General features: G+C 39.3%; 1 protein-coding gene across 1 annotated transcript in view; it reads left to right on the plus strand.

Moving 5' to 3' along the window:
• The window catches only part of LOC133623473 (uncharacterized), a 125548-nt gene that overhangs the window by 79254 nt on the left and 20363 nt on the right, over window positions 1-25931 (plus strand). Inside the window, exons 4-7 of the mRNA XM_072916129.1 lie at window positions 13858-14037; window positions 14894-14957; window positions 20758-21222; window positions 25903-25931. The exon at window positions 25903-25931 is cut by the window's right edge and continues 45 nt beyond it. Coding sequence (XP_072772230.1) covers window positions 13858-14037; window positions 14894-14957; window positions 20758-21222; window positions 25903-25931 — 738 coding nt within the window. The remainder of the gene's footprint in view (window positions 1-13857; window positions 14038-14893; window positions 14958-20757; window positions 21223-25902) is intronic.

Consider the following 25931-nt stretch of genomic DNA (forward strand, 5'->3'; position numbering starts at 1 on the left):
AAAGGCTGGGCTGGCACGCTGTTTGTACAGATTGTAGATGGCGCTAAATGCTGTACCATCATGGCACGCCCTTATTATTATTGTTAGGGTGAAAATCGGAGAATATTAATCCCGGTAGTTTTCTGCGAGAGGCACAGAAATGCGGAAATCTCCCGGGAAAATCGGGAGATTTGGTATAGGCCAAAAGTTTGAACACACCTTCTCCTCGTTCAATACCTTTTCTTTATTTTCATGACTATTTCATTGTAGATTGTCACTGAAGGCATCAAAACTATGAATGAACACATGTGGAGTTAAGTTAAAGTTCAAGTACCAATGATTGTCACACACACACTAGGTGTGGTGAGATTTGTCCTCTGCATTTGACCCATCCCCTTGTTCACCCCCTTGATTTTGTACTTAACAAAAAAAGGGGGAAATAACTGAAATATGTTTTATAATCTAGTTTCTTCAAAATGAAGGAAGCCAAGAGTGTGCAGAAAAAGTAACCAGAGCAAAGGGTGGCTATTTTGAAGAAACTAGAATAAAAAACATGTTTTATATATATATATATATATATATATATATATATATATATATATATATATATATATATATATATATATATATATATATATATATATATATAAATACATACATATGAAAAAAAAAAAGGTTAAAAACACCTTTTTAATCAGGGTTTTTACTGATCATGTTAAACTCTTCTTAGGTTTTTTGTTGTATTCTCTTATGTTTGTATTTTATTTATTACTCTTATTACTATTCCCTCAATGCAATGTTTTTATTCATTTATATATATATTTTTTCATATATTTCATACTATTTTCTTTTAGATGGCATTAATGTTAGTTATTCTCCAGTGTGGACGCCCCAAAGGTGGCGTTTTCCCTCAACATGCCATGCCATGTTTTGGTATTGTCAACAGTTCCGTGTGAAAAGTGCTATAAAAAAATAAAGTTTGATACAGCAGCATCGCCCAGAATGTATGGCATGCAAACAAACACACACACACACACACACACACACACACACACACACACACACACACACACACACACACACACACACACACACACACACACACACACACACACATTACTCTTACCTGAGTCCTTGTCATGGAAAAGACAGCAGTGGCCACTCTGCACTAACCATGGCAACACCTGTGACACATGAAAAGGTGTGTGACAGATAATAGTACAAATACAGCTGAGTCATGAGAGGCACCAAGTGGGGAGGGGGTCCATTCACACCATACTTGCCAACCCTCCCGAATTTTCCGGCAGACTCCCGAATTTCAGTGCCTCTCCCGAAAATCTCCCGGGACAACCATTCTCCCGAATATCTCCCGATTTCCAGCCGGACAACTATATTGGGAGCGTGCCTTAAAGGCACTGCCTTTAGCGTCGTCTCTCACCTGAAAAGGAGACTATTATATATGTCTTCGTTATCCATAGGTTTATCCATAACAGTGGTTCTTAACCTTGTTGGAGGTACCGAACCCCACCAGTTTCATATGCGCATTCACCGAACCCTTTTTTAGTAAAAAAATTTAAAAAAAATGTTTTTTCAAATTCAAGACAAAGTTATATGTTTTTTTACTGGTGCACAAAATGAACCGAGCATGAACATCACAACAAATTACACACCTGCAAATCAGTGTGACTTCTGCTGTTGCCGTATCCGTAATACGCCGATAGGGAGAAGTTTTTATTTACACGATGAGTCAGGTGTGTTTTGACCTCAGCGTCGGAGGCTCCACCGAACCCCTGAGGCCGACTCACCGAACCCCTAGGGTTCGATCGAACCCAGGTTAAGAACCACTGATCCGTAACCCATAAAGTAGGCAGGCACGGAGCTATTTCTCAGCGTGTGTTTATACCAGCCGGCACGTTAATACACTGACACACAACATCCGGATTCCCATCATGCATTGCTTCAAAACTACGGCAAGTAGTAATGTCCAAAATTTCCAGCCGGACAAACAGTATTGGGGGCGTGCCTGAAAGGCACTGCCTTTAGCATCCTCTCACCTGAAAAGGAGACTACTACATATGTCTCCGTTATCAATAGGTTTATCAATAACCCATAACACGGTGGCCGAATGGATATAGTCACTCATGAACGGTCAGAGAAGCACAAGGCGGCGGCAACGCAGTATTACGGGCCACCTTGCAAGCAACATCTCGTCCTCATTTGCGGATGTTTTCAACAAATCCGTGAAGGATATGTTACCGGATTCAGAGATCGCTCGCCAGTACTCAAATGGCAGAACAAAGGCTACTCAAATAGTGAAAGGTAAGTGTTTTTTTTTTTTTAAGTAAGCAGCAAGTACAGTACAGTTTAGGGATGTCCCGATCCAGGTTTTTGCACTTCCGATCCGATACGATATTGTTTTTGCATTTCCGATCCGATACCGATACTGACCGATACTGGCCTATCCGAGCATGTATTAAAGTTTAAAGTTATTTAGCCTACTTAGTTGTCAGAATCATGTTGAAAAGGGTTTTAGTACTCTTGATAACAACTAGCCAGCTGAATTAGGGGAGTTTCAATAATACACAATGGTTGGTAACAAGAAACTGACCTGTTTATTCAAGGATAAACACAAAATAGACAAAATTATACATGACAAACAGAAATGGCATCATTGAAACTAAGGCTGGGCGATATGGCCTTTTTTTAATATTGCGATATTTTAAGGCCATATAGCGATACACGATATATATCTCGATATTGTAGCTGAGATAGGCTCCAGCGCCCCCCGCGACCCCAAAGGGAATAAGCGGTAGAAAATGGATGGATGGGATGGATTTTGCCTTAGCCTTGAATGAACACTTGATGCATATAATCACATCAGTATGATGATTCTATGTGTTTTGATTGATTGATTGAGACTTTTATTAGTAGGTTGCACAGTGAAGTACATATTCCGTACGATTGACCACTAAATGGTAACACCCCAATAAGTTTTTCAACTTGTTTAAGTCGGGGTCCACTTAAATTGATTCATGATACAGATATATACTATCAGATATATACTATCATCATAATACAGTCATCACACAAGATAATCACATTGAATTATTTACATTATTTATAATCCAGGGTGTGGAGGGGGGCGCCGGATGTAAGGGTCAAAAAGACAGCCAAAAGAGTTTGATATGAGAATAAATCTAAAGTTAAAATATAGGGTAGAAATGCACCCATTTGCAGGAAATGTAGACTTGATTTTCAAAATTTTCTTTTAAGGCTTGCATGTCTACATTAAAACATTCTTCTTCATACTGCATTAATATATGCTACTTTTAAACTTTCATGCAGAGAAGGAAATCATAACTAAAATATCACTAATTTTTTCATACGGTGTTGATCTGGAAATTTTTGCCTCGGCATTTTGATGGTGTGGACGTGTGGCACCGAATGGAGATAAGCGTCTCGACAGACGTTACAATATTTGAACAATGCTGACGAAAACTGTTTTCTCTGTCGTGTCCGTGTGTCGAAAATTGTTATGCACTTATTTTTTTATTTGATTTTGTGCGTGGCATATAATTGCTATGCGCAGAGGACGCTTGAGCAGTGCGCAGAGGGAACGTTGGTTACACGGCTGTGCTAGCATCACAGCTAACGTTAGCCATGCTGCTACCTCTCTGCTGGGAGAGGACGTATACGTATGTGACGTATGACGTGACAGTATGTGACGTGACAGTATGTGACGTGTGTAAGAAGGTGCGCTTGCTGTCTGTGAGAGGGAGACACAGAAAAGAGTGAGAAGAGCCTGTCGTGTAATGCCAGCAGCTAAAAGCAACTGCGTGAGAATCCACAGACCTGTGGATGTGTTGAAGGTGTGCTGGAAAATGCGGAACAGAAATTAGGGAGCATCAGAAAAGTGGAATGTATTATTTAAATCGGTGCGTTGGAAAACACGGACCGGAGTTTTTTTTTAAACTGGATCTGAATCGGCATTTTCCCATGCCTTGCCGATACGCATTTTTTGGCAAATATCGGCGGCCGATCCGATCCAAATATCGGATCGGGACATCCCTACTAGTTAGTAGAACAACTGTGTTTTCATTACTGTGTACTGTACTATATATATATATATATATATATATATATATATATATATATATATATATATATATATATATATATATATATATATATATATATATATATATATATATTTATATATACAGTATATAAAGAAATACTTTTATTTTAGTGAATTCTAGCTATAAATATACTCATCCCCCCTTTAACCCCGCCCCCCGCCTTTATTTTTTTATTAAATCTATTTTTTTTATTAAATCAACATAAAAAACACAAGATACTTACAATTAGTGCACCAACCCAAAAAACCTCCCTCCCCCATTTACACTCATTCACACAAAAGGGTTGTTTCTTTCTGTTATTAATATTTCTGGTTCCTACATTATATATCAATATAGATCAATACAGTCTGCAGGGATACAGTCCGTAAGCACACATGATTGTATTTCTTTATGACAACAAAAAAAAAAAAAAAAAAAAAAAAAAGGTTGGGGACCACTGATTTAGGGGACCTGTTTTTTTGTCCCCATACCGTCAGAGGTCCCCTAAAGGTGACTGTGTAAACATAGCGATGTCCCCATTAGGTAAGCATTGCCAGAACACACACACACACACACACACACACACACACACACACACACACACACACACACACACACACACACACACACACACACACACACACACACACACACACACACACACACACAATGAAATGGCCCATTCATGTTTGTTTTTGTGCAGAAGTGTGCATGACAACAACAACAACGTGCTTAAGCAGTATGCACGTGCGCGTCATCGTACATCACCTTCTTCATGGCTGACATGTTTCCCGCGGTGAGGATTTCTTTCCCGCGCTAACTTCGCCTATACGTCCGCGTGATTATTAGGTCAGCTGTCATCCCCGGTGACATGTGCCCGGTGCTGCTAGGTCCACCTCCACGACGGCGCAGGAGCCAAGAACAATAATAATAATAATAATAACAACAACAACAAAGTCCCTTCTTCTTGTCCAGATGTGGCGTTAGGGTCTCCAACGTTGAGACGAGCACGTCTGACGCCATGTTGTTTCGCCCCCTCCACCACCCTCAAAGTCTGCAGACACACTTGCAGGACACAACTTCTTATAGCGGCTTCTATTTATAGAAAACTGCGCCATCTATATGACAGCTCCGTTTATTTGTTTTGTTTTTTTAATTAAAATGTGTATGCTACAGTGTTTAAAAGAATAATACAGAACTGCAAACAACAAATGTGTAAGAAGTAAATTAACATTTCCATACCTACGATTTCATTACATTTTCAAAATCAATACAAAACTGAATACTTACTCATTTCCCCCCCAAAATGAATCATGCGAAGCAAACGTCTTGTTGTTGTCAGTGCAAACTTTGGTCACTAGATGGCAGCATTTACTGCAGATGCTCTGTCCGTGGTCCTGATTGACAATCACGTCTCATCCAACTAAATGCAGAATATAACCTTTTAAAAATAGCTGTTAAACGTTTTCAGTTTCCTCTTAAAACCCACTTTTATTTTCTGGATTTTAAGTCGGCTTGAGTCGTGTGGTCCTCTGTGTCTTTTATTGTTTTATTCTATGTTATTGATTTGTTTTTACTTACTTTGGTGTTTTTAATCATCTTTATTATTTTTATTTTGTATTAATTTTTATTATTTTATCTATTATTTGAATAAAACTTTTAATTAAATTAGTTATTGTTTTTATGTGCAGCACTCAGGAAACAGTTTGTTAATAGTGCAACATAGTATTAGTTCTACACACACACACACACACATATATATATATATATATATATATATATCCATCCATCTTCTTCCGCTTATCCGAGGTTGGGTCGCGGGGGCAGCAGCCTAAGCAAGGAAGCCTAGACTTCCCTCTCCCCAGCCATTTCGTCCAGCTCTTCCCGGGGGGTCCCAAGGCGTTCCCAGGCCAGCCGGGAGACATAGTCTTCCCAACGTGTCCTGGGTCTTCCCCGTGGCCTCCTACCAGTTGGACGTGCCCGAAACACCTCCCTAGGGAGGCGTACGGGTGGCATCCTGACCAGATATGTATATATATATATATATATATATATATATATATATATATATATATATATATATATATATATATATATGCATACGTTAGGTCAGGAAAAAACACAGAGGCTATTACTTCCCTGCAAGCCTGTTTAGCAGTTTTCTATGCTCTTCAGGGGATTTTTATAAAATACAAATATATATATATATATATACATACATATCCCCCGAAGAGCAGGGAAACCTGTGAAACAGGCTTGTAGGGATGAAATAGCCTGTGTTTTTTTCCTGACCTGACGTATATTCCACTCTACCCCGGTATTGACCACTGTATAACGGATAAACCACAGAAACCTCGAATATATATATATATATATATATATATATATATATATTTTTTTTTTTTTTTTTTTTTTTTTAAAGCAGTTTTGGATTTTAACATGTGACACAGTAAATATTTAATAGTTCAGACTGGGTCAATTAATTTTGCTCTGGATATGACTGAATTTAGCTCAGCAGGTTAGAAAAAAAAATGTTCTCTGTTTTTTCTCAAGATGCTGCACTTCCCCCGAGGAGGCTTGCTTTGTTTATTGCAATATTGCAATAGCAGATTTCAATTCATAACGTCAAAACCAATTCTTACAAGAACATGTTTTGACGTTATGAATTGAAATCTGCTATTGAGTAGGATGATGTTTTTTTTTTAATATTACGACGTAGAAATATGGCTATTGTGTGAATGTGGGACGCATATTATAAGTGTATACTTCCTACTGCTACTTTACATTCATGGTTTATTTTAATGTTGTATCAATTATTTTTACTTGTTTTTTCATGTTTGTAAGACGTCACAATGTAATTTTCCGCCACTGTTTTTTTGTTAGCTATTATATGTTCGAGTCATTAATGAGTCGTTCAAAACTTGTTTTTTTTTTACTGAATGGGTACTCATCTCATTTAACTCACTTCACTACTACTAGCTAAACTAAAGACCAGCTAACATGTCACTGTGCAACTGTTAATTAAACTGCATTGGGTCCTTGTCTTATATCTAATCTCCTTTCTCCTCTCCTGCCCGAGTAGACAAACTATCCTCTTGTTCGGGCCACAAGCTCCACTGACTCACAGGTGTGCAACCAAGACTCCACTTTTATTGACTCACGGGTTGACGAAGACAAGTTTCAATGACTCACGGGTTGACCAAGACCGAAGTCCCACTGACTAATGGGTTGGCAAAAACTCAAATTTTCACTTACTTTCATGTTGACTAAAACTCACGTTTCACGTATTGACTAAGACTCCAGTTTCATTGTCTTACATGTTGACTAAGACTCAAATTTTACTGACTCACATGTTGACTCAGACTCAAGTTTTACTGACTCACATGTTGACAAACACTCAAGTTTCACTGACTAATGGGTTGACGAAGATTTAAGTTTCACTGATTCACATGTTGACTTAGACTCAGATTTCACTGACTCACATGTTGAGAAAGACTTGAGTTTTACTGACTCATGTGTTAAAGAAAACTCAAGTTTCATGTTGACTAAAATTTCAAGTTTTACTGACTCACGTGTTGACCAACACTGAAGTTTCACGTGTTGACCAAGACTGAAGTTTCACATATTGACTAAGACTCCAGTTTCATTGTCTCACATGTTGACTAAGACTCAAATTTTACTGACTCACATGTTGACTCAGACTCAAGTTTTACTGACTCACATGTTGACAAAGACTCAAGTTTCACTGACTAATAGGTTGACGAAGACTCAAGTTTCACTAATTCACATGTTGACTTAGACTCAGATTTCACTGACTCACATGTTGAGAAAGACTTGAGTTTTACTGACTCATGTGTTAAAGAAAACTCAAGTTTCATGTTGACTAAAACTCAAGTTTTACTGACTCACGTGTTGACCAACACTGAAGTTTCACGTGTTGACCAACACTGAAGTTTCACATATTGACTAAGACTCCAGTTTCATTGTCTCACATGTTGACTAAGACTCAAATTTTACTGACTCACATGTTGACTCAGACTCAAGTTTTACTGACTCACATGTTGACAAAGACTCAAGTTTCACTGACTAATAGGTTGACGAAGACTCAAGTTTCACTAATTCACATGTTGACTTAGACTCAGATTTCACTGACTCACATGTTGAGAAAGACTTGAGTTTTACTGACTCATGTGTTAAAGAAAACTCAAGTTTCATGTTGACTAAAACTCAAGTTTTACTGACTCACGTGTTGACCAACACTGAAGTTTCACGTGTTGACCAAGACTGAAGTTTCACGTATTGACCAAGACTGAAGTTTCACGTATTGACTAAGACTCCACTTTCATTGTCTCACATGTTGACTAAGACTCAAATTTTACTAACTCACATGTTGACTCAGACTCAAGTTTTACTGACTCACATGTTGACAAAGACTCAAGTTTCACTGACTAATGGGTTAACGAAGACTCAAGTTTCACTGATTCACATGTTGACTTAGACTCAGATTTTACTGACTCACATGTTGAGAAATACTTGAGTTTTACTGACTCACGTGTTAAAGAAGACTCAAGTTTCACTGACTAATGGGCTGACAAAGACATAAGTTTTACTGACTCACATGTTGACTAAGATTCACGTTTACTGACTCATGTGTTGACTAATAGTCAAGTTTTGCTGATTCACGTATTGACTAAGACTCAAGTTTCACTGATTCACATGTTGACTAAGACTCAAGTTTCACTGACTCACATGTTGACTTAGACTCAATATTTACTGAGTCATGTGTTGACTAAAAGTCAAGTTTCACTGATTCACGTGTTGACTAAAACTCAAGCTTCATTATTCTATGTGTTGACGAAGACTCAAGTTTCACTGACTCACGTGTTGACTAAAAGTCAAGTTTTACTGACTCACGTGTTGACTAAAAGTCAAGTTTCACTGATACACGTGTTGACTGAAACTCAAGCTTCACTCTTTTACGCGTTGAAGAAGACTAAAATTTCACTGACTCACATGTTGACATAGACTCAAGTTTCACGGACTCTCGTGTTTTCAGACTCAAGTTTTGCTAACGTGCGCGTTGACAAAGAATCAAGTTTAACTGATTCACGTGTTGACGAAAACTCAAGTTTTACTGACTCAAGTGTTGACAAAGACTCAAGTTTCACTGGCTCACGTTTTTACAAAAATGTACATATCAATGGCTCACTAGTTGATAAAGACTTAAGTTTCACTGATTCACGTGTTCGATGAAGACTCATGTTTTACTGACTCACAGGTTCATAAAGACTTGATTTCGATGACTAAAGTGTGTTCGACAAAGACTCAAATTTGACTTACCCACATGATGACGAAGACTTAAGATCCACTGACAAGCAGGTGCTCGATGAAGACTGAAGTATCACTGACTCGCAGGTTGACAAAGACTCGAGTTTCACTAACAGGTGTTTAACAAAGACTTGAATTTGAATGACTCACAGGACTAGCGGGTGCTCAACAAAAACAAACAAGAATGACAAACACATTTCGGGATAACATCCGCACCGTAACACAACATAAACACAAATACCCAGAACCCCTTGCAGCAATAACTCTTCCGGGACGCACTTTGGACATCCCTGGTTTAAAGTCATATCCAATAATTGCGACAAATACTTTTTTACTGTCAACTGAGTTTCCTTTTTTTAGACATTTCAGCTGGTGGTGTGCCTCCGGATTTTTTCAACGCAAAAAATGTGTCCTTGGCTCAAAAAAGGTGGAAAAACACCGGATTAGAACACCTGATTCTGATCATTTGGATGGGTGGCCAAATACTTTTGGCAATATAGTGTATATCATTGTTGTAATTGAAATTGATTGATTGAAGTATTTATTTCAAACCTGCACAGTACAACACATTTATTTTTTATTTTTTTACATTTTGGCAGAGACATTTATGCAAGGCTTGAAAAGGGGTCGGATGAAGCAGATGCTTATAATATCCCAACCCCTCTCACTCATTCCACATTTAACATAAACCATATAATACAAGAACAATACCATACAAACAAAAACAAGAAAAACTCCTGTACACTAACAATACAATAGTACCACTGTTAGTATAAGACAAGACAAGACGAGACAAAACACACACACACACGCACACACACACACACACACACACACACACACACACACACACACACACACACACACACACACACACACACACACACACACACAGGCCCAAACACTCTCTGACCCTACAACTCTCTCTCATCGCTCTGTGCTGAGGGAATCACTCTCTTTCCTCCTCGTACTTCTTCAGTACTTCTTTTTTAAACAGTCTTTTAAATTGAATCATATTGGAACAGGTTTTTAACTCGTCCCCTAAGCTGTTCCACAGAGTGACTCCACGCACTGAAATGCACATTGATTTTAAAGTTGTTCTAAATTTAGGCAAATATAATTTGTTGTTTCCTCTAAGACTGTAACTATGGTGAGCATCTCTATCCTGGAATAGGTTTTGTATATTGGATGGTAGAGAGTTTTGGGATGCCCTAAACATAATTTGAGCAGTTTTAAAATTGATCACATCGTGCAGTTTAAGTTGCTTTAACTCCCTGAATAGCGGATTTGAATGTCTGTAGTGAACATAAGACACAATCCTAATGGCCTTTTTCTGAAAATACAAACTTTTTTAGAATGTTTTATTGTAAAGGTTTTATATCAGGGTCTCAAACACCCGGCCCGCGGTCCGCAATTGGCCTGTGAGACGTTATTTTGCGGCCCCCACCTTGATATGAGAGTTGAATGTTAGTGCGGCCCGCAAGTTTTATATGAATGGCGTTTGACAGCGTTGTGTGCGGAGATGAAGGAATCTACCAATCACGGTGTGGTATATGGCTCTCGAGGGCCGGACATAGACGTTACTTGCGTGATGCAAGCAGAGAAACGTTTTGCTGCACGCGCTCTTCCTCCCTCCCTCCCTCGCTCGCCCGCCTGCTCTCTCTCTCTGTAAACAGTCCGGGCCGGGGAGACGAGCGGTCCGGTAGCTTCCGAAGCACTCCGCCGAAGGACCGAGCGACAATACAAAAGTGTGGTGCACTGGACCGCATCGCTGATACTCTGACAGAGAGTCGCTGGGCGAATCGGACGTGTAACACGTTAGTCGTGATGTTAGCCCGTTCGGGGCTAATTGTGCTACCGTAACTGTAAACTCCAGCACAGCTATACGAGAGGAAGCGCTGCCAGGTGTCTAGCAGCAAGAAGTAGGCAAGAGAAGCCATGTTCAAGTTCACGGATTTATTTATTGTTACTTCTCACATAGTAAGGGTGTTGTCTGTGTAATTGTAATAATGCAGACGAGGCGTGTTGGCTGAGTTCTCAACGTTTACTCACATAGCGTGCTCATAACCACATTCTAGCTGACGACATGGCGACATACAATCTTCACCAGGGCTACCGCGCATGCTCGTCACTACTGTTGCATGCTGGGTAGTGTAGTTCTTATATTCCCTAGCTCGGGGGTCGGCAACCCGCGGCTCTAGAGCCGCATGCGGCTCTTTAGCGCCGCCCTAGTGGCTCTCTGGAGCTTTTTCAAAAATGTATGAAAAATGGAAAAAGATGAGGGGGAAAAAAAATTATTTTTGGTTTTAATATATTTTCTGTAGGAGGACAAACATGACACAAACCTCCCTAATTGTTATAAAGCACACTGTTTATATCAAACATTAGAGATGTGCGATAATATCGGCCGATAAATGTGTTAAAATGTAATATCGGAAATTATCGGTATCGTTTTTTTTTTTTTTTTAATTAAATCAACATAAGAAACACAAGGTACACTTACAATTAGTGCACCAACCCAAAAAACCTTCCTCCCCCATTTACACTCATTCACACAAAAGGGTTGTTTCTTTCTATTATTAATATTCTGGTTCCTACATTATATATCAATATATATCAATACAGTCTGCAAGGGATACAGTCCGTAAGCACACATGATTGTGCGTGCTGCTGGTCCACTAATAGTACTAACCTTTAACAGTTATTTTTACTCATTTTCATTCATTACTAGTTTCTATGTAACTGTTTTTATATTGTTTTACTTTCTTTTGTCCATCCATCCATTTTCTACCGCTTATTCCCTTTGGGGTCGTGGGGGGCGCTGGAGCCTATCTCAGCTACAATCGGGCGGAAGGCGGGGTACACCCTGGACAAGTCGCCACCTCATCGCAGGGCCAACACAGACAGACAACATTCACACTCACATCCACACACTAGGGCCAATTTAGTGTTGCCAATCAACTTATCCCCAGGTGCATGTCTTTGGAAGTGGGAGGAAGCCGGAGTACCCGGAGGGAACCCACGCAGTCACGGGGAGAACATGCAAACTCCACACAGAAAGATCCCGAGCCCGGGATTGAACCCAAGACTACTCAGGTTTTGTATTCAAGAAAATGTTTTTAATTTATTTATCTTATTTTATTTTTATTTTTTAAAAGTACCTTATCTTCACCATACCCGGTTGTCCAAATTAGGAATAATAATGTGTTAATTCCACGACTGTATATATCGGTTGATATCGGGATCGGTTGATATCGGTATCGGTAATTAAAGAGTTGGACAATATCGGAATATTGGATATCGGCAAAAAGCCATTTGGACAATATCGGAATATTGGATATCGGCAAAAAATCCATTATCGGACATCCCTATTAAACATGCTTCACTGATTCAAGTATTTGGCGAGCGCCGTTTTGTCCTACTAATTTTGGCGGTCCTTGAACTCACCGTAGTTTGCTTACTTATATAACTTTCTCCGACTTTCTAGGACATGTTTTACACCACTTCTTTTTCTGTCTCATTTTATCCACCAAACTTTTAATGTTGTGCGTGAATGCACAAAGGTGAGTTTTGTTGATGTTATTGACTTGTGTGGAGTGCTAATCAGACATATTTGGTCACTGCATGACTGCAAGCTAATCGATGCTAACATGCTATTTAGGCTAGCTATATGTACATATTGCATCATTATGCCTCATTTGTAGCTATATTTGAGCTCATTAGTTTCCTTTAAGTCCTCTTAATTCAATTTGTATCTCATGACACACTATCTGTATGTAATATGGCTTTTAATTTTTTGCGGCTTCAGACAGATTTGTTTTTTGTATTTTTGGTCCAATATGGCTCTTTCAACATTTTGGGTTGCCAACCCCTGCCCTAGCTCATAACATCACGGTAAGTATGAGTATACATTGTTGCTGACTGGAGAAATCAAATTATTATTATTATTATTATTACTTATGACTGGTTTATTTACTTAATTCTCATTTTGTTCATTTGTATTTTGATTTGATTTCGTGTTGAAAATAAAAATAAAGACATTTAAAAATATTTTTTTAAAGAAATCTTTTCATGCAGCCCAACCTCACCCAGACAGTGGCCCCCAGGTAAATTGAGTTTGAGACCCCTGTTTTATATAATTGTCTTAATTGACCATTTGCACACACACACAAAAAGTTCCTCCTTCCTTTTGTCGCATTGTGGCAAGAAGAAGAAGAAGAATTAATTAATTAATTCTTGGAGTGAGTAAATTAATTAATTAATTTACTCACTCCAAGAAGAAGAACAAGAACTCGGGACGCCGGGAACTCGCGTGTGACGTCACGACCCTTCGATGGCGCCCTGACCTCCCAAAGCTTTGTGCTCATTTGAGGCACGCCGCACGTCACAAGTGGGCCCGACGTGTGCCCGCGTGACTCCTGATTGGGCGCAGACAAAAGCCGCAGAGCGCCGGCCCCGCCCGCGGAGCGGAAGACGTGCAGCTGCGGCAGGTACATGCTTGGTGGGCTCTGCGCGCCGTTCGGAAGTCCTTTCACTAAACGACGACTTGTGGTGTCGGCGGGATGTTGCACGCTGTAGTTTGATGCAAGGCAGCTGTTGGCTTTCTGCAAAGGTGCAAGTCGATGCGGGAGATAAGTGCGGCATGCATTGCGTCATCGCATTTGATCCACGTGATCATGTTTGATGTGTCATAGACGTTGCAGCCCTAATGAGCTTCAACTGTTGTTGATTTGTGTATTTATTTATGCTTTAGCTATGGCAGATGTGTGTTAATTTTAAAGTCATATCTTGGTGTTTTTAGGCGTAGAAATGTTTCCCATTACTTAGCAGCTTAGGTATAGGTGGCAATAATTCAAGGTATTTACTCCATTTAAACTCAAAGCATATTTTATTTCAACATATCCAATGTGAACTTTTTAAATGAATTGGTGCAGCACGGTGCAACAGGGGTTAGTGTGTGTGCCTCACAATACGAAGGTCCTGGGTTCAATCCTGGGCTCGGGATCTTTCTGTGTGGGTTCCCTACTCCGGCTGCCTCCCACCTCCAAAGACATGCACCTGGGGATAGGTTGATTGGCAACACTAAATTGGCCCTCGTGTGTGAATGTGAGTGTGAATGTTGTCTGTCTATCTGTGTTGGCCCTGCGATGAGTTGGCGACTTGTCCAGGGTGTACACCGCCTTCCGCCCGAATGCAACTGAGATAGGCTCCAGCACCCCCCACGACCTCGAAAGGGACAAGCGGTAGAAAATGGATGGATGAAATGAATGTGACTGTGAATGTTGTCTGTCTATCTGTGTTGGCCCTGCGATGAGGTGGCGACTTGTCCAGGGTGTAACCCGCCTTCCGCCCGAATGCAGCTGAGATAGGCTCCAGCACCCCCCCGCGACCCCGAAAGGGACAAGCAGTAGAAAATGGATAGATGGATTATGACTTGTTCTAACTACAAATGTTGTGTTGTTTGTCAGACTGGCTCCCTCTTCGTCGATCTCCGCATCATCATGGGGAATATCAACTACCGCCCCGCAGGAGGTACGACAACTCAAATAACACCATTGTTTGCACGCAACTCTCGCACACGATTAGATGAAACGGTTCACTTTAGGGATAAAGTAAATTAATACCTCAATGTGCGCGCTTAATTGGTTCGAAGAACGAGCTGCATCTTAAAAACCCCGAAGTACTAAACAGTGACGCCCACTGAAATCAATTTAGTCTTCAAAAAAGCACAATTCCAACATGTAACATGCCTTTTAAAATGAAAAACAAACTTTTAGATATAAAACAAATACAATAGAATAACTACTGTAGTTCTTCTTTGGAGTTGCTTCTCAGTCAAACACACCATCAGCAGCTTTTGCATATTTTCATGGGTAAATGTTCGTCGTTTAGCTGTTATTTTAACAACATTGTCCTTTGCATTAGGCTTCAACTGTTTGTGGTGATTTTTTTTCTTTAATTCAATTAACCTCATCCACTTCTTACTCAAACCGCCGTCCCTCACTCTTACTTTCTCCGTTTGTCTGGAAAATAAAACAAAAGGAAGCTTCTAGCTAAAATGTTGCTCGTCACCTGCTTGTGTCTCAAAATACTCAAACCGGTGTTAACTCACAAAAATGAGAATATCGTGCAAAAGTCCATTCATGTCAGCAATTCAACTTCAAATGTAAAACTAATATGTGATATAAACATGCAACATGAAATATGGCAAGCCTTTTTATATATATATATATATATATATATATATATATATATATATATATTTTAATGTAATGCAGATTACAGGTTGTTGTTTTTTAAACATTTTTTTTGCTATTTTCAGTTTGAGGTTTAAATAAGCTGTGAGCCAGAATCAAAACAAGTCTGGAAATAGCTTGAGTGGCATGTTATGAGCTTATATCATATTTTAGTTTCACCTTGTGAATATATTTGCTGGAATAAACAAACCTTTGCCCGATATTCATGTGTTTTGAGTTTCTTCTGTATGCTAAGAAACCCCCCAAAACATGCATACCTTCACCAAAATACAACACTGCAGCAGAACCAAGAATGCCAAACAACAGACAATAAATGCATTAAAAAAACCACTTTTTTCCCTAATCGCAGTAGTTTGAATTAAAAAAAACCTAAACATAAAAGTAAAAATAAAACATGTACACTTATTTTGAGTCCAAATTCAATCATACCATGACCATATTTAGAGTTAAAATTACATTTTTATTTGTTGCTGGCAATGACACCAGAAAGTGGCAATAAATCATTTGTTTGAGTTAAAGATATTCATATTTTTAATGAATTGGATAAATATATTACATATGTTCCTTAGGCCCCAGCACCCCCCACGACCCCAAAAGGGGCAAGCGGTAGAAAATGGATGGATAGATATTACATATGTTCCATTTTGTAGTTTTTAAAAATTTTATTGGGTCATTTTAAAAAGTTTTTGACCATTTTAATGAATCCAGTTTATTTCTGATAAAGTCTGGTGTCCTAGTTTTCAATGTGTGAGCTTCTATGTGACTTCAAGAAGAGCTGCAGATGTTTTAGAAAATGAAACCGTTATAAAACCTGCTTAGTGAACATTAGCAATATCAAAGGCAGGATACTATATTTTTAGTTCCTACAGTACAGTGAGCGAGAGAACCTGTTTCTAAAACCCCAAAGACTGTACAGCATTTTCATCAACCTTACAGTTAGAACATTTAGTTGGGATTAAAAAATCCATTGGAAAAAATAATTTTTGAAATGAAAAATAAATTACATTTATAATTGTTTAGTCTTGTCATTTTCTATTATAATTCAACAAATTATAACTTTAATTTAGCAGAAACTGGCCAGTGAATGAATAATTTGGGGCTGAAGGTAGTTAAGTATTTAAAATACAGTTGTGTCTTAATTTCTAACTGAAACACTCATCCCAGCAGACACAAGACATTAATACAATGTTTATTATACATACATGTCCTTTAAAACGGACTTTGAAACAACGTTGGAAAATAATTGTATTTGTAAACTGAGACAACATTGGTGTCCAACGTTAGATCCACGTTGTTGGTTGGGAAATGACCAAATTTCAATGGTCAAATAAACGTCACAACCTGACATTGAATAAATGTTGTTAAAAAAGCATTTTGTTTCAACCTTGTATTTGTGTTGGAAAATGTTGGTTGGAAAATGACCAAAATTCAATAGTGAAATCAACATCAGAATCCAACAAAACGCATGAAGTTTCAATGTTATGTTTGAGCTGCTGGACGTCAGGACCTAATTCAACAAGTTCTCAACATTGTTTTAATTTCTTGTGCCTGCTGGGATATCTTAAATCGTCACTCATTCAAATTAATTAAAATCAAATTAATTGGCGCATGGCCCTGCCAAAACAGCACAATTTTAACATGTGATAAACGGTATGACGATAAACCACGGTAAAACGTCCCACGGTTAGTATTACTGTTTTAAATTGTAATTATTCTAAAAACATGGTTCATAACATTTGCTAAACTCAGACCGGTGACACTGCTCACTTACTTGGAGAAGCAACCGAGCACTGGCTAGCCTAAATGCTAACATGAATACAAGAGACATTAACAACTTTCCCCTTTAAGCAACAGCATACCACAATCTAAAAATGGATAAACACATTACTGACTGAGTAACTCAGGTATTCAATTGTGTACATTGAACCTACAAGCTCTTTTGGAAAGATCGATCTATACTGGGCGGAATATGACAACAGGAAGTGAATTTGCATGAGGTCGCATAAACCCGACACATTTTTTTTTTAATCTTTAAAAAACCTCAAACCTTTACAAATTAAAATGGAAGAAGATAAACATATTCAAACACTCACATAAAAATGATATGGCGCTTAAACGGGAACTGAACTTTTTTGGAATGTTGCCTATCATTCACAATCCTTATTAAAAACAGGAACATGTATGTTTTTCTTTTTTAATGCATTCTAACTCGTAATAAATGCTAGCAAAAGTCAGCTAACAATGGAGTCAATTGGAGTCGCTCTATTCCGCCTATAAAGCGCTCTAAAAAACATCCAAAGGCGTCTGTCAATGTTTTATATAATGCTGTAAGTGTATATGTAATGTAGTAACAGGCACATTCATAATATGTCATATTTATGCCTTTTGCTCATTTTAAGCATATGGCGGCGTATTAATTTCACAGACGTATCACCATGTTCCCTTTTTCCTTCAACCACGACAAGAAATACCAACTAGGTACATAATAAAACAATCGTTTACTGTACAATGTCTGCTCTCACTGGGATGCTGACTGATGGGATGTTTATATCTTCCCGTTTAGATGAAGAATACACATAATCCTCGCGAAGGGGTAAAAAAAAAGGTGGGTGCACACAAGCATCTTTTTGTGTCTTTCTCGCCATCCACGGGTATAAGTTGAATGTCAAAGTTGACCAACTTCTTGGTTCATGTCCACATCCTTCAACTATCCAGGTGAGAGGCATGATTTGTAATCTAGAATTAACTTTCACCAACTCAAGCAAGAGAGCAGCTCCCCAGCTCTGTATGTCAATATTGCAGCATAAGCTAGTTAGCTCTGTGATCAACATGGCATTAAAAATAGGTCTTTAACGTTAGCGCCTTTATGCTAATAATAGCGCTAATACTTGGTTAATATAAATTGTAAAATAAAATGTTGGATGTCTTTTAAAGGGCTTTATGTGTGGAATAGAGGAACTCTTATTGGACTCCATTGCTAGCTGACTTTTGCTCATATTTATTTATGATTTAGAATGCATAAAAAACAGGTTCTTGTCTTACATAAGGATTGTGAATGATTAGCAAAATTCCCCCCAAAAAGTGCAATTAAGTAGCCTGCACAATATTGTTATATAACATACAGTACACACCTTCTCCTCATTCCATGCATTTTCTTAATTTTCATGACTATTTACCATGTAGATTGTCACTGAAGGCATCAAAACTATGAATGAACACGTGTACTTAACAAAAAAAGGTGAAATAACTGAAAACATGTTTTATACTCTACTTTCTTCAAATTACTGTATTTTTCGGACTCTAAGTCGCAGTTTTTTTCATAGTTTGGCCGGGGGTGCGACTTATACTCAGGAGCGACTTATGTGTGAAATTATTAACACATTACCGTAAAATATCAAATAATATTATTTAGCTCATTCACGTAAGAGACTAGACGTATAAGATTTCATGGGATTTAGCGATTAGGAGTGACAGATTGTTTGGTAAACGTATAGCATGTTCTATATGTTATAGTTATTTGAATGACTCTTACCATAATATGTTACGTTAACATACCAGGCACGTTCTCAGTTGGTTATTTATGCCTCATATAACATACACTTATTCAGCCTGTTCACTATTCTTTATTTATTTTAAATTGCCTTTCAAATGTCTATTCTTGGTGTTGGGTTTTATCAAATACATTTCCCCCAAAAATGTGACTTATACTCCAGTGCGACTTATATATGTTTTTTTTCTTCTTTATTATGCATTTTCGGCCGGTGCGACTTATACTCTGGAGCGACTTATAGTCCGAAAAATAAGGTAGCTACCCATTGCTGTGATTACTGCTTTGCACACTCTTGGCATTCTCTCGATGAGTTTCAAGCACACCTGTGAAGTGAAATCCATTTCAGGTGACTACCTCTTGAAGCTCATCAAGAGAATGCCAAGAGTGTGCAAAAAAGTAATAAGAGCAAAAGGTGGCTATTTTGTAGAAAATAGAATATAAACATGTTTTCCGTTATTTCACCTTTTTTTTGTTAAGTGCATAACTCCACATGTGTTCATTCATATAATTTTGATGCCTTCAGTGACAATCTACATGGTAAATAGTCATGAAAATAAAGAAAACGCATTGAATGAGGTTTGTCCAAACTTTTGGCCTGTACTGTTTATATTTTAAAAGTATGTGTGGCTATTTATTTACTGTATTTCAGTTTTTAAATAAAATTTTGCTATAAGTTTGTATATTTTGTGCACATTCAAAAAATACCGTGATAATAGTAATTCAATCCAATCCACTTTGTTTGTATAGCACATTTAAACAACAAAAATGTTTCCAAAGTGCTGCACAACAATATTAAAAACAATATTCAAATATTATCCTTTGCTCCACCAATGACTGAATGAAAACAAAAAAATAAATAAATACAAAAACTATATAAAAATATGATTAAAAACTATTTTAAAGGGTAAAACCAATTAAAAAAATAAATAAAAATAAACATTTTAAAACACAGAGGACCCCACAACTCACATAGTGTTAAAAGCCAAAGAATAAAAGTGGGTCTTAAGACGAGACTTAAAACACTCCACTGTGGGAGCAGTTGGAACAGGGGCAGAGTGTTCCAGAGCTTACGGCCGACCACAGAGAAGGCCCTGTCTCCCCTGGTTTCAAGTCTCGTCTTGGGCACCACGAGCTGGAGCTGGCTCTCGGACCTCAGAGCACACGCAATTGTGATATGAAATCGTAACAATGTGACATGCTTTTTTTAAAAAGAAAAACTAACTTTTAGATAAGACATTGTATGGAAAACAACACAACAGAATGTACTACAAACAACCGCAGTAGTTTTATGAAGAAATGTAGTAATGCGCAGTGGATTTGTACGGTCCAAGCTGCTTTTGTGAAACACACCATTAGCAGCTTCTCCATATTTTATATGCCGTTCGGATGCTCAGTAGGGATTAGTCTGATAGTGTGGTCCAGAAAAGTACGAGATTGTGTGTGCGAGCTCAGATCTTGGCACTGGAAGAGTGTTTTTGCTGCATCAGGGTTGCGTAACACATCGACTTTCTTCTCCTCCTTTCAGGATCTCCTTTAACTTTCTTCCAAACTCCTACTGCGACGCCATCAGAGGCAGATCTGTCCGCTATGGCTTTCTTTGCGTCCTCCTCCCCTTCCACCTCGTCCTCCAACAGAACGCCGAAGCCATCAGCAGACGTGGCCGCGCGCACCTCGCTCGTCACCGCCACCGACTGGACACGGAAGCTGTCCCCTCCCTCCGAGTGGGCCGTGATAAGCGCGGACGGTGCAGCGTCGCCAAACCGGCGAGGAGAGGCGGCGGGGCGAGACGATGCGGGGCGAGACGGGGCGGGCGCGAGGGCTCCGCGTAGCCTGACGTCGCTACCCGCGTCCACGTGGCAGAACTGGCAGGAGAGAGACAGCGGCTTGGAGGCCGGAGAGGAGCTGACTCAGGCGATACTCGGCATGATGGATCGATACAAAACCTCGCTGGGCCTCAGCCTCGGCACTGATGCTTCCGTGGGACCTGAAGGTAGGAAACTACATCACTGACTGTTCTGAACTCCTCTTTTAATGTCCAGTGGTTTATCAACCAGGTTCAACAGACTTTTAGACGTGTTTCTTGCGACTGAATTCCTAATCAATACCAACAGATTCCACACTATTGATCTATTTATCCAGTGTTTTTTTAACCGTTATGCCGCCAAAAATATCTGCTTCTCAGCTGTGGTCCGTAGAGTATTTATATAGCCCTTAATTACAAGTGTCTCAAAGGGCTGCACAAGCCACAACAACATCCTCGGCTCAGATCCCACTTCAGGGCAAGAAAAAAACTCAACCCAATGGGATACAATGAGAAACCTTGTAATACACTTTTCCACCGCTTGTGGCAGTAATGTCGTGTATAAAGAGTATGGCCAACTAAACAGGCGCCATGTTTGGTACTGTCACGCCAAATTTCTTCCCCCTACAAACCCCCCCCCATTTACTTCCGGGGTCATTTTCTCTTACGTCATTTCCTCTTACCTACGCCTATGTCATTTCTTCTTACGTCATTGACTGCTATCGATAGAATCCAAATCTCCTGAAAATGGTGGTGTCACTGAATGACATTTGTCTTTATCTTTCCCAGGGGACTTATGTCAAACACCAGCAGGCTTCGAAAAATTCCAGGCGGAGTGTTAGGGAAAATTTCAGGCGGAGTGTTAGGGCCGCTGCTGGGAACTTCTGTCTTCGTGGTAACGTGCAAAAAATATTAATTAATATATAATACTGTTAAAGGGGAACATTATCACCACACCTATGTAAGTGTCAATATATACCTTGATGTTGCAGAAAAAAGACCATATATTTTTTAACCGATTTCCGAACTCTAAATGGGTGAATTTTGGCGAATTAAACGCCTTTCTAATATTTGCTCTCGGAGCGATGACGTCACAATGTGACGTCGCATCGGGAAGCAATCCGCCATTTTCTCAAACACTGAGTCAAATCAGCTTATTTTCCGTTTTTTCGACTGTTTTCCTTACCTTGGAGACATCATGCCTCGTCGGTGTGTTGTCGGAGGGTGTAACAACACGAACAGGGATGGATTCAAGTTGCACCATTGGTCCAAAGATGCGAAAGTGGCAAGAAATTGGACGTTTGTTCCGCACACTTTACCGACGAAAGCTATGCTACGACAGAGATGGCAAGAATGTGTGGATATCCTGCGACACTCAAAGCAGATGCATTTCCAACGATAAAGTCAAAGAAATCTGCCGCCAGACCCCCATTGAATCTGCCGGAGTGTGTGAGCAATTCAGGGACATAGGACCTCGGTAGCACGGCAGACGAGCGAGCTAAACCCCCTGGATGTCTTGGCTCACACCGTCCCGAAGATGATTAAGAGAAGAATATCGACCCTAGCTTCCCTGGCCTGCTGACTTGAGGGTATGTCTACAGAATATATTAATTGATGAAAATTGGGCTGTCTGCACTCTCAAAGTGCATGTTGTTGCCAAATGTATATAATATGCTGTAAACCTAGTTCATAGTTGTTAGTTTCCTTTAATGCCAAACAAACACATACCAATCATTGGTTAGAATGCGATCGCCGAATTCGTCCTCGCTTTCTCCCGTGTCGATGGCTGTCGTGTCGTTTTCGTCGGTTTCACTTGCATACGGTTCAAACCGATATGGCTCAATAGCTTCAGTTTTTTCTTCAATTTCGTTTTCGCTACCTGCCTCCACACTACAACCATCCGTTTCAATACATTCGTAATCTGTTGAATCGCTTAAGCCGCTGAAATCCGAGTCTGAATCCGAGCTAATGTCGCTATAGCTTGCTGTTCATTCCGCCATGTTTGTTTGTGTTGGCTTCACTATGTGACGTCACAGGAAAATGGACGGGTGTATATAACGATGGTTAAAATCTGGCACTTTGAAGCTTTTTTTAGGGATATTGCGTGATGGGTAAAATTTTGAAAAAAACTTGGAAAAATATAATAAGCCACTGGGAACTGATTTTTAATGGTTTTAACAATTCTGAAATTGTGATAATGTTCCCCTTTAAATGTCTGTACTTTAAATCAACATTATTGTTGAAACCATTTCACTAATATTAATTAATATATAATACTGTTAAATGTCTGTACTTTAAATCAACATTATTGTTGAAACAATTTCACTACAATATTGTGTGTGCTGCTGTCTTGTGTCAAAGCCGAAGTGTTATCGATCGCTGTCAATGACGTAAGAGGAAATGAACCTGGAAGCAAATGGGGTGGGGGGAAGGTTTTTGTAGGGGGAAGAAATTTGGCGTGACAGTACCAAAGATGTGCGCATGCAATTGCTGTCATTTAGACGTTAGTTTTTCTGACGGAATAAACCAAAATATTACGTCTACATGTAGTTTTTTTTATTTAAATTAATTAATTAATTCATCCATCCATCCATCTTCTTCCGCTTATCCGAGGTCGGGTCGCGGGGGCAGCAGCCTAAGCAGGGAAGCCCAGACTTCCCTCTCCCCAGCCACTTCGTCCAGCTCCTCCCGGGGGATCCCGAGGCGTTCCCAGGCCAGCCGGGAGACATAGTCTTCCCAACGTGTCCTGGGTCTTCCTCGTGGCCTCCTACCGGTCGGACATGCCCTAAACACCTCCTTAAGGAGGCGCTCGGGTGGCATCCTGACCAGATGCCCGAACCACCTCATCTGGCTCCTCTCGATGCGGAGGAGCAGCGGCTTTACTTTGAGCTCCCCCCGGATGACAGAGCTTCTCACCCTATCTCTAAGGGAGAGCCCCGCCACCCGGCGGAGGAAACTCATTTCGGCCGCTTGTACCCGTGATCTTGTCCTTTCGGTCATAACCCAAAGCTCATGACCATAGGTGAGGATGGGAACGTAGATCGACCGGTAAATTGAGAGCTTTGCCTTCCGGCTCAGCTCCTTCTTCACCACAACGGATCGATACAGCGTCCGCATTACTGAAGACGCCGCACCGATCCGCCTGTCGATCTCACGATCCACTCTTCCCTCACTCGTGAACAAGACTCCGAGGTACTTGAACTCCTCCACTTGGGGCAAGATCTCCTCCCCAACCCGGAGATGGCACTCCACCCTTTTCCGGGCGAGAACCATGGACTCGGACTTGGAGGTGCTGATTCTCATCCCAGTCGCTTCACACTCAGCTGCGAACCGATCCAGTGAGAGCTGAAGATCCTGGCCAGATGAAGCCATCAGGACCAAATCATCTGCAAAAAGCAGATGATTAATTAATTTATTTATTTATTTGTATTTTTTTCTATATATAGTTCTAAACATACTCAAGCTCATAAACTTACAATAAAACACGCTTTTATTTCGTCAAAGTAAAAATTTTGCGGCCGTATTTTTTTGCTACATCCCTGCGGGGTTTTGTGACCAGCAGGCACTCTAAAACCCACTGGACGGTGCAATAAACGCAAAAAAAAATACACAGAACGATTGGAAAAAAAACAAAAAACAAACTATTAGTCTCATTAGTCTCAGTTTGGACCAATAATCAGAGAAATGAGGACTTCTGTGTGAAGTATGTCAATGTTATGTATGTATTTGTAATCACTGTATGTGTCACTCATGTATTATTACAACTCATCTTTCCTTTTTGTAACATGCTAAGTCAGGGGTGCTCATTAGGTCGATCAGTGTGTCAGTCGATCACCAGCCACCGACTTCTAAATGCATTTTATTTTAGGTATGTGCTTATGAACAACAAAGATGACTCATTCATTCATAAATATTTATTTATACTGTAACTGTGCTGCTCATTCAGCTGTTACAAAAATTTAAATGATTATTAAAATGTTGTCCATTTAAAGAAAAAAAAAAGAAAATAAGGAAAGGCAAATTGTTAAAAAAAACAACCTTTTTTATGTATTGAAAAAAACAGTTGAATTAGCAACAATGAAAACAACAAATTACAAAATTGAACTTCCTCAAAAAGAAAAGCCTTTTGTGATTTTTTTAAAAAGCTGCACACTGGTATATTGATTATTGATTAACTCTAGGTAATTAGCACTCTAATTAACTCAATGTGTTTAATTTTATCTCTGATTAATTCTTAAAATATTGGCTATTTAATAGATTGTATATTTAATATTAGGATATCTCTGTATTGGTGTGTGTGTGTGTGTGTGTGTGTGTGTGTGTTATCCTGCCTTTTTTTAACGTCATTGCAAATTGACGGTGCTTTAAAAAGTACTTGAATTGATGTAGACAAAGTTTAGCTGGCTGACTTTGGCTAAAATTATAGTTTAAGTTATTTTTCACACAACTTCGTCCCAACACTTGTTATCTAGCTAGCAAAGTACAATCTAACACTCTTACTGAGGCTGAGACTGCTTCTTCCCTCCAGATGTCCGACATCATGTCTCCGCTTTAAATGCATTCAAAAATCCTGCTTACAACCTTCTAAATGTTTTTCAGCATTTTGAGAACCCTCTACATAGTAAATAGCACCCTTGAGTCACCTTTATATACTTTTAATCCAATATAATAATGAGCCAATCAGTGACTATGACACTGAACAGCATGCTCTGATTGGTTTGCTCTCATACTAGTGTGGTATTGATCTTTTTACTTCATTTAGCCATTTTTATGCTTTGAAACGCTTAACTTCTCTCTCTGCCTGCTCTCTGAGTGCAGATATTATTATTTGTTTTTACAATGACTCGGTGTCTTTCATTTATGTGCCAGAGCTGCTCAAACACTTGATAGCCGAGAGA

This window comes from Nerophis lumbriciformis, linkage group LG26 (genome assembly GCF_033978685.3).
Source record: "Nerophis lumbriciformis linkage group LG26, RoL_Nlum_v2.1, whole genome shotgun sequence".
Classification (NCBI taxonomy): Eukaryota; Metazoa; Chordata; class Actinopteri; order Syngnathiformes; family Syngnathidae; genus Nerophis; species Nerophis lumbriciformis.